This window comes from Echeneis naucrates, chromosome 9, assembly GCF_900963305.1.
Source record: "Echeneis naucrates chromosome 9, fEcheNa1.1, whole genome shotgun sequence".
In the NCBI taxonomy this organism is placed as follows: Eukaryota; Metazoa; Chordata; class Actinopteri; order Carangiformes; family Echeneidae; genus Echeneis; species Echeneis naucrates.
This window is the reverse complement of record NC_042519.1, coordinates 7933318-7943804: the sequence shown is the minus strand read 5'-3', so window position 1 is coordinate 7943804 and position 10487 is coordinate 7933318. Positions and strand designations below refer to the sequence as shown.

The 10487-nt window shown below is 41.3% G+C and overlaps 1 protein-coding gene across 1 annotated transcript; it reads right to left on the bottom strand.

Moving 5' to 3' along the window:
• Positions 1 to 4230: 4230 nt before the first annotated feature.
• On the bottom strand, positions 4231 to 9994 carry adra1aa (adrenoceptor alpha 1Aa). Its single transcript, XM_029511247.1, has 2 exons — positions 9004 to 9994; positions 4231 to 4778 (listed from the first exon to the last, which is right to left on the bottom strand). The coding sequence occupies exons 1-2, from the start codon at positions 9899 to 9901 to the stop codon at positions 4231 to 4233; spliced, it is 1446 nt and encodes a 481-aa protein (XP_029367107.1). The 5' UTR covers positions 9902 to 9994.
• Positions 9995 to 10487: the final 493 nt, after the last annotated feature.

The following is a 10487-nucleotide window of genomic DNA, read 5'->3' as shown; positions in this document are numbered from 1 at the left end:
TCCTACTGTCATCAAGGAAGGATCAAGTGAATTGAAGCAGCTTTTTTTTTTTTTTTGCTGTTTTTTGATTAAAGTAATTTGTTTACATTTTTGTGTACAATTTTTGCAGTATATTGCTTAGTTGACATAAAAGCAAAAAAAAAAAAGGCTGAAAAGTTCTATGAGAGGGTGTTTTAGAAACAGCAGTTGTTTACAAGTTTTTCCTCTTGCACAGATCATTTGCAGTTTTCACTTAGAATGTGCCGGTGGTCTTGCTATACCACCACATTTAGTTGAAAGTACAACCTCCATTTTGTAACACCGCTACACTGCAGCATGGCTGCATGCTCTTACCTTGTTGGAAAATACCTATAATGAATGATTTGACTGTCGATCAATGTTTCTGCCTCTCAGAATAACTTTTCAGTTAAAATTAGCAGTATTTAGCTGAACATTTGAGTTTGGTCTTCCTTTTGTGATATAGTTGCACTTTCATTGTTGTTGTTGTTTTTTTTTTTTTGTTTTTTTTTTTAATTGTTTTTATGAAATTGTTTTGGGAAGCGCTGACTGCACTGAAAGGATAAAAAAAGGGTATTTTAGGGTTGAACCACTCATTCAGTTTCACCCTGAACATTTTGTCCTTGAAACTTTTTTTGTTTCATTCCCACTTAATTTTATCATGTAGTTGTTTTTTTTTCCTCATGTTCGTTGAAAGGTGGTCCGGACAAAAAGCTTCCAATAATCAGTCTGGTGTCTGTTGTTCAGGATACAGACAAGACACCACAAAGAAGCTAGATGGGAGTTTTCCGGCCAACCTCTCTGCACCTGGTGCTATACCTTTGACCTTTGCTGTGTCTGTGCAGATGATGTCCACCTCCACACAGCAGTCACGTTAGCTTTGTGGTAACAGCAGCCAGGGTGGAGCCACCATTTACCCAGTTTTGACAGGATTTGTGTTGCACCTGTAACAATCCAAATGATTCAACTGTACATGAGCTTGCAGCATTATTATTTGTATTGGAAAGATCTGTATGTTTTAGGATATTTGTTGAAATGAACTACTTGCTTGCCTATTCTGTAAGATATTGATAGCACACTGTATCCATGAAGGCTCTTTAAAGAAGTGGAACCCTGATCTTTGAGACCTGATGAAAAATGCTTCAGTATGTGTATGAACATCCTCACAGTGTGCTGATGATGTGTCCACTGTTCTTGGTGTTAGTATTGTGAATGAATTAACAGGTATCCAGTTCTTCTCTGATCCCTCTATTGTTGACACCAGACTCTCTCACAGTTGTACCTGTATTCACTAAACCACAGCGGGTGGTCAGTGACACAGCACCGTATGACCACACTGTGAAACTCCAGATTATTTCTTCTTCATTGCCTTGTCAAGTGTAGGTTTTGTTTGCCAAGCTATACTGTGAAGTGATTTACATTTGGGGAAGTTTCTTGGTAATGGTTATTGAGTTGTAATGTTGAGAAGTATTCTGTTTCCCCTCTCCCAGCAGATGTGATACTCTCTTGGTCATGTATGTTTTGTAGGTTATCAGGGTTTTGGGGGAAATCACTGGTCCCGTCAGCATTTGACCCTATCTGTGTTGACTTGATGGATGAAAATAAAAAAAAGAGAAACTTATGGTTCTGATTCATTGAGTAAGGACATATAAACAAATTTTAACAAGCTAATTTATTTATTTTAAGAAACTTGTGTCTCTCTCCAATGTGCTGTGACGGCTGTTACCGAATGAAGTTCTTCCATACCGAATCAAAAGATCTTGGTCAAATGAGCAGTGAACTGCAATTATTTAGTTAAAGGTGTTGTCCACCAACTGAAGAAAGTGTTCAAACATAATTAGTCCTGAATTTGCACAATCCCTTCCAGCAAATATCCAGATGAATGAAAACCCTCTGAAGGAAAGACCAGTGGATGTAATTAAATGTGTGTATTTTTGTCAAGCCATTCCACATCCCAGTGCCAGCTGGAGCTACAGTGAGACGCTAGGTGGAGACACAGATTGGTGATTCACTGATTCAGTCTCAGAGCGTCAATGTCTTCCATCTCCCGAGACACTTCTCCCACAGGGGAGAGGGGAGCACGGCGGCAAACACAGTGAGCGCACACGTCAACAGAACTTCTGTTATTAGTTGCAATGAAACTCCCCTGGCTGTCTGACAGTTGTCCAATTAGGATTTAATATGATGAACTGTAATTAAACCAGGGAGGGGGAATCCTAAAATGTCAACATCCTCACCCACGGATGACAGCTTCAGGAAAAGAAAAAAGAAAAAAACAAAAACAGCAGACTGCCTTTATTGAGCTAAACCCTCCTGGGGAAGCATGCAAACATGAGTCACCAGCAGTGCTGCACTGAAACAGAGACACAAATAATATAGGAGCACACACACTCCCAGAGATGATCCATCATCACTACAGTATCACTGTGAGCTCTCATTTAACTGTATGTGAATTCATGATGAAACGCAACATCATTTGCCTCCATCAGAAGAAAGAGAGAAAGAACATACAAATAATTTCACCATGAATACATATCATGAGGTTTCTCGATAAGATCAGGGAGAACTGATGAAACACAGGAGGGGTGTTCCTGCTCTGCTCAAGTCTATATCTGACTCCTGCAAGGCTGCAGATCTAATTATAGGTATTCATTACAGCTATTGCATTTGGGGGGAGCTATATCTTTCTAAAGCATGCCACAAAGGTATTTGTTGTCTGAGATTTTGCTCATAATCCCGCCATTCCCACCAGAGGCGCACAATAGAGGCAAGGTTGAATTAGGTCGTCCGTACCATCTGTAGTTTATTGCAGTGCCTGCGAGCTCCCCCCCTAATGGCCTCCATGAAGAGACGGTGTGATTTACAGGTCCACCGACACGCCAGCCAATGACAACGCAGACGCCAGCCAGCAATCTCGCTGTACTGCTGGGTCCCTCCCCTATGGGAAAGCTGTCCCGTCCACTTCCACCAATGAACCTAAGGCGCAGAGGAGAATGTTGGTTTAATGATGCTGACTGCATCTCCTCTCTCAGACGCACAAAGGGAGTACATCTCAGTACCACACAGGGCGTAGCCAAGAGAAAACAAATCAATATTGCCGGCTGGAGGTCGTCTTCTTGACCTTTGATGCTTCTGCGTACACAGGGAGACACTTTATGGCCTTTAACTCACTCTGAACACACTCTGATTTTCACCTTTGCGCTGATACACACACTCTGCACACTGAAGATCTTTAAGAGACACAAATCAAGACCCTATGCTTTGTGTGTGAATGGTGACTAAAGCAGACAGAAACACAAGCGGCATGGCCTGAGAGCCTGAGACTGTGTATGACTTAATTTGACATCTCTAAATCTGCTGGATTTTTAAGAGGCTTGGGGGCCAGTCAGGATTGAGGTCAGCAAGCACAAGGTCAGTTAAAATTCCACAGAAGTATATTAAGACATCCATCTGGCACTGCTCGGAGGTAAATGAAATCATGGGAATGTGAAAAGATGAACTGGACATTTTCAGAGGCTATATATTTAGTGAATCAATCCCCCCTCCACATCCTTAAAAAAAAACCCAAAAACAAACAAAAAAACAAAACAAAACAATGAAATACCAACAGAGTCTTAGAGTCTAAATATGTCCCCATGACTCCCTTGTTAGGAATATATCATACAAATTTATTTTAATGTCACATGGAAGTATGCAAGAGCCCTCGTTTTAGTTTTTTTTTTTTTTTTAGTTGTTGTTTTTCTTTTTTTACTGTGTACAGACCAGTACATAAACAACATTTTGACAACAGGAAGAACATCAGGCAAACTTCAGAGTTGATGGGAGCACCACTGACCAGCATTTGGTGAAATCATGCAATATATAAAATGTTCTTATTTACATTTCACACATTTGATTTCCTCTGCTCTCATACAAAATATGTAAACATCTTGAAATATATTGTTCCTATTGAAGAAATGACTCCACAGCTCTTTTTATTTGGGTATTGAGTAAACTATCTAGATGTTGTAACACATGTTTTTAACAGAGGTATGATATAATGCTTGTGATCTTTCTTTGGAAGTTTGAGATGAGCTTTGATCCAGGGAAAATCACAGGATGCTATCATATATTTCAAACTCAAACATCATAGCAGCCACTCCAGCACAGTTCATCCTTATTGGTCTGAATGGAGCAAAAGGAAATATATTCTCATCTTTGATGCTGAAAAGAAGAGCCATGGTTGTCTTGTGGTTATACAGGCTCCCCGTTTTCTGACAGCGACAGTTGGTGGATTTTAATGGTGGGGAGGCTCCCGACAGGAGGGGCTTGTGTACAGTTTGACCCCTGCGGGGCCGTCTCTCCACTGACGAAGCAGCAGCAGGTTTGAAGGAAGCCTTTACTGCAGAGTTTGGCTACTTTAACCCTGCTCGTCTTGACCGGGCCGGAGTCTCTCGCAGGGCTTTCAGGTAAGCCCTTCCACGTCATGCTGTCCCTGGACGAAGGTGTTCTCGACAGAGCCATAGAGGAGGAGGGACTGAGCTGACAGGGAGCCCCCAGATTCAAGGCAAGGGCCTGTGTGGGACCATGTGTTTGACTCTGACCCGTGGTCAGATGGTGGTGATGGGGAGGCCTGGGCTTCATACTCAAACAGGAAACTCCAAGTAAACTCTGGAAAGCTTTCTTAAACTCCTGGTTGGAGCAAGGATAGATGATGGGGTTGATGCAACTGTTGAAGTAACCGAGCCAGAAGGTAATCTTGAACACGGTGTCAGAGGGTCTGTATGAAGGGAAAATCGAGCCTGTGGGAACATCAGACAAGCACGTGCATTAGGAGAGAGCAACATCTTCTTTGACATGTCAGAAAGAAACCATTTATAGTCATGCTGGAACCTCCATTAGGTTTGAAACCAAAGGCTAACATCAGCATGCAACATTGTGATATTTAGAAGGGAATAGTTACCACACTGAGGCTGCTGGGTAATGAACCCAAACTTAGAAGCGCACATTAAAATGCTGACCTGGTGATGGTGCCAGCTAAAAACGAATGAAATCTGGGAACTTTGATGATCTGGGGCAAATTTCCCTCGTGGGGGTGTTTGGATGAAAAGTCAGGGAATGACCAAAGTTCCTCCTGTGGGGAACATGAATGTCTAAACAAATGTTAAATGTTTGTGTCAATCCATCTAGTAGACACCAAACTATTTAACTAGGACCGTATCAGAAAGTTTGACCTTCTGAGGATGCCAGAGCAAAAATCAATAGATCATCAAACATCACCAAGATTCATCTTCTGGGAACCATGACAGTCAATTCCAAGAGTTATTTCGATATTTTATTCTGAAGCAAAGTGGCAAACCAGTAAACCTGACCCTCATTTCTTTAAAGCTCCAGTTGCTTGTGCTATTATCTGTCCTATCAAATGTGATGTATGTGTCTGTGTACGTGTCATATGAATTAAACATGTCTACAACTATTGAAAGTAACATCAGTGCCCTCATTTATATCCACTTCAATCAATCCAGCTTCCACAATACAAAACCTCCCCACTTGCCACCAAGATTAGGTATTTGATCAAAATTATCATCATAAATTATGCAGCTCTTGATTGCAGGGATTGTGCGCAATGGAGAGTGTGAGCGTGACTCTTGATGAAGACGTAGAGAAAATGGCTTAATGGCAACATTATGTGCAGGCCTGACATTGGTGACTCCTCACGAATCCAGTGGCTGCCAGTTACACCTTCAAATAATAAAATGGCTGACTTCTTGTGTGCCGATATATCTGTCTATCTATCATCTATCTTCAGAGGTAGAGGGCGAGACGCTGTGTTGTGAAATACTTTATTGGGTGAGCTGGTGCAGACGCTTATACGTGGGCTTTTGAAAAATGAGATCGTGAGAGGAGGAAGAGGTGGGGAGAGTCTGAGAGCAAATTATTTTGTGCCTGGCTGTCCAGATCATACATTGTGTCCCCAGCTGTGCCAAAAATGAACAATTCTATTACAGACAATACCCTTGACAGAGTCACTTTTTAGAGTTAAACAAAAAAAAAAAAAAAGAAATAAAGAATGTGGCTGTTAGATAAGTGTGTTATAGTTCAAAATCACCAGAGCATTCAAACCTGATGCCATGTGGAAACTGTGTAACTGTCTAACACTTTTGCAATGTTGCTTTTGAACAAAACATGACATTTAGAGCTGAGAATGTTCTGAAATCTTGGTTTTTGAAGTTCCTAATCACCGGGAAAAAAAAATTAGCTGGATAACAGTAAATTCAGAAGAGTAGGACTGACACAAAGCTCGTTTTTTTGCTTTAGTTTTTTTTTATAGTAGCTGAAATACAAGGTTTTGACCAAATAGCAAAAACTTGCGCTGGTGGGCAAGAAAACAAGGGAGAAAAGCATTTACATTAATGGGTAGCTTTTTACCATTTTGTGGCAAGTCAAAGGTTTGAATTGTGACTTTCAGTGCCACAGATATTAAAACATCCCAGGCTGAAAACATTTCCCCATAGAACAAGGTTATGGCCTGCTAAATTTGCTCTCACAAACACTTACCCATTGACACAAAGCAACAGCTGGTATAATGTCAGTGGAAAGCCGTTATAAGTAGGTCCAGCCTCCCCTCTCCTTTATTTCTTTTGGTCTCCACCAACGTTTGCTGGTCAATACTCCGCCATATTTGTCATCTATATTGTTTCCTACTATAGCAGGTGGCAGGATCTTTACTCACCAATGTAGAAGGAGCATTGCATGTTCAACATCAAACATATATCTTGCTAGTCTTCCTTCTTTCCCCTTTTTGAGAGGAGCTGTCGGAGGGCATTTTATAACCTCCTCTGCTGTGAAGATAATGTTGGCTGAGGCTCACCAGGTCAAACGAAGTTCACCACAACACACTACTTCGAAGAAACAGTTTTTCTGTAGCACAGTGACCTGTTTGATACTGAGAAGTTAGCATACAATAGCTCAGTTTTTTTTTTTTTTTTTTTATTATTATTGTTTTCTTGTTCATGACTACAAGTGATCAATTGAATGCAGAACTAAAGAAAACCTCACACTCACTGAAAACTGCTTAGCTTGGACCTACTGAGGATTACTTTCTGTCTCCTTCATGGTGTTTCAATTAACTGTGACATCCCTGTGAAGTGTAATTTCAGGTGCAAGGGACAATATTTCAGATCACTTATATATTGAATATATATTGTTTATTGTACTCTATTTGAATTATTGTGTGTAGGCCCTTATTAGATAGTGATAGAAGAAAGATTATCAGAAAGATATAACATTTCCATTTCCAAGTCAGTTGTCTATTGGCACAGGGGCTTCCAATGAAATTATTCTTATTTTTAGCAATGACTTGTGTGCGCGTGCTTATCGTCCAGAGCGACCTCTGGAAAGAGAAGAGGGCAGTCTTTGAATACAGCAGAGCCTAATGGCTCACCTTTTAACATATATTGTCATAACCAATTTCCCGCAATACATTTTTCTCGGAAAGTCTCAGAACAAAATCATGTTACTCAACTAAAACAAATCAGAGAGAAGTATTCATGGCTGGTCCTCAACAAAGTGATTCACTGCTACATTTATCATTGTCTACAGACTCATGTGGCAGCGGTATGCAGCCTGACGCCAGCATTAGTAAGGCGGAATTGGTAAACCGAGGTTTTTCTTTATTTCCATGTCAGAAAAGTACTCAGTCAAGCTATATTTACAAGCATGAGAGCATGGAAAAGGAAAAGGCCTAAGGGATTTGTATGGTTTTTGCCATATCTCATATCTACTTGGTTCAGATTTCCTCGTCACGTTCCCTCCACATTGACACATACGGTTTGTACACGGTTAGTGAGCTGTGTTTTCCCATCAAGCTTCTCTTCATCAATCTCAGTGTTCCTGAAAGGGAACGTCATGTTAGGTCTGACACCAACTGACTGCGATGAAGGGAGTCACAGACGCTACGGGTAGAGGAAGAAGCAAAGAAAAGGTTTGACATTTAATTCAAGGGTTTTGTGTTAAAAGTATATATCGATCTTCAATGCTGTGCTTTTTTTTAATACACAGGACAGCTCTGGAGGCTGTCACAAATATGAAGGACTTATTGAGCCTATTTATAGAACATCCACCCGGCCAAGTCAAAGCATTTACCACGCTGCTTAAGAGGCCACCAGGCTTGTCTGAATGAAGTAACCTCAACGTGCCTCCACAAAAGAACAACTCAGATTACATGAGGAAAATATTACATTTGAAAGTACTTAAATAAGTGCCACGAATTGATGAGTGGATCTGCAAGATTAATTCAAAATTGAATGGCTTTCTAACTTATGTGTGTATGCAAGTGATCAAATATATGAAAGCAATGTGAAACTACAAAATCTTGTTGATATAGTGATAAGAACCATGTCCCGTGCATCTTCACCTTAGAATGAGATGAGAATACTGCGTTCATATCTGTCCATTCATTATGCAGCTGGATCCAGGTGACAGTTGGGTTAATCTGGGGGCAATAATTAATATGGCTCTGTCCAAAAGGTAGAAAAAATATGTCTACCAGCACCTTTAAAGCTCAATCAGAACTCCAGGAAGTTACTGTGTTCAGCAAAGAAACAGCCCAAGTATAACCCCTATTGAACACGCACTTTCTTTTTGTCAGCAATTGGTTTTATAAAAGACCAAACAAACAAGCTAATACATATTAAGGAGTTCATTTTTGGACACAGCTAGGCTTGTATCACCATGTTTCCTTGACCCAAAGCAAAGCTAACCTGATATTGAACACTGATATTACTGCAGATATTTTCTTCATATTTAATGTATTTTCCAAAATTTCATTTTTACTCAAATTAGTTATATAGTTATAAATTTTCTCTTGCAACAAGTGTGGTTTTCTTGCTTCTTTCTGGCTGGTTGTGAAGGTCACTTGGGAATGGAAGCCACCTTTGCCTTTATAAGATGAATACCCACCCAGGTTCAGTTTAGAAATACAGAGAATCAGACACATATTTGATAAAAAAACAAGACAACACTCACCGATGGGTAGCACCAGGAAAAAAGGCAGCCAGCACAACACAAAGCAGCCAACCACAATGCCCAAGGTCTTGGCGGCTTTCTTCTCACGTGAGAACTTGAGCAGTCGCAGGGCAAAATGAGTGCGTCTGCGAAGGGCCTCGTCGTCAGAAACAGTTGTGTTGCCTCTGTGTATCCTGAGTATCACCTGCTCTGAATTGGCCCTCTCTGTCTTTTGGCCCTCCCTCAGGCCCTGGCTCTCTCTGTGGGCTACCACATAAACTCGACAGTACATGGCCAGGATGATGGCCAGAGGGAGGTAGAAGGAGCCCACAGCAGAGAAGATAGCATAAGCCGGCTCCTCTGTTATTTTGCAGATGGACTCGTCCTGTGGAGCCGGCTCTTTCCAGCCAAACAGCGGTCCGATAGATATGATGATAGACAGCACCCACAGCAGCATCACGGCCAGCAGAGCTTTGCGTTTTGTCATTATAGCTGGGTAACGCAGAGGGTAGCTGACTCCAATGTAGCGATCCACAGAGATAACACATAGGCTCATGATGGAGGCAGTGCAGCAGAGCACGTCCACAGCTGCCCAAACATTACAAAAGACCCGTCCAAACACCCAACGATCCAGGATCTCCAGGATGGCAGAGAAGGGCAGTACAGTGGAGCTCAGCAGTAAATCTGCCACTGCCAGATTAACTATAAAATAATGCGTGACTGTACGCAGGTGTCGATGACAAACCACCGAGAGGATTACCAGGATGTTTCCCACTATTCCAAAAGCAATAAAGACGCCGAGCACCACGCCCAAAACCACAGCCTTCACCACGTTGACCTCTGGGGGTAAAGCCTGGCTGCAGTTGGAGCAGTTTTGTAGCAGAGGAGTTGGGGTCATGTTGTCCAGCACATGGACCATCTGTTCCAGTACAATGATGACTCTTGACACTGTCCTGTGCGGCAAAGGTAGACTGAAGCACACACCTATTTAAGTTCACTACAGCAGGAGAGGGACATCAGGGCATTCTCATAAAAGCCATTAGAGTAATGATCACATTAAGTCTGTCTTGTCAAAACATAATTTGAATGATGATGCCTCTGGCAAATAAGCCATTACTGGTGATGCATCAAGAAAACTACAGGATGTGTGCAGGAACACTGTGAGGGAAGTGTAATATGTGTCGAAAAGAAATATATCTTGAAAATGCTAAAACTAACTGTTATTATTCAGCTGGTGCAAAAGCACTTTTGCTTTATGGATGAAGTACACAACGGTCGTTCACATCTACACAATGGACGTTGTCTGCACCAAAAAAAAAAACAAAACAAAAAAAACCAACAAACAAACAAACAAACAAAAAACTGCAGTTTAGACAAAATAAAAATTCAAGTCCATTTTCTTAAAAATTGTTGTGAGAAATAACTTCTGTGGTTTGGATGGCAGGTGGGCAGTCTGCAGCAACCGGGCTCCTCCTGTTGAATGCAGGAGCAATTTCAACTTGAGC

Coding starts and splice junctions, on each gene's coding strand:
- adra1aa (XM_029511247.1), bottom strand. CDS start 9,901: ATGGTCCATGTGCTGGACAACATGACCCCAACTCCTCTGCTACAAAAC. Junction 4,779..9,003: donor TTTCCTGGTGCTACCCATCG/GTGAGTGTTGTC, acceptor ATGTTCCCACAG/GCTCGATTTTCCCTTCATAC.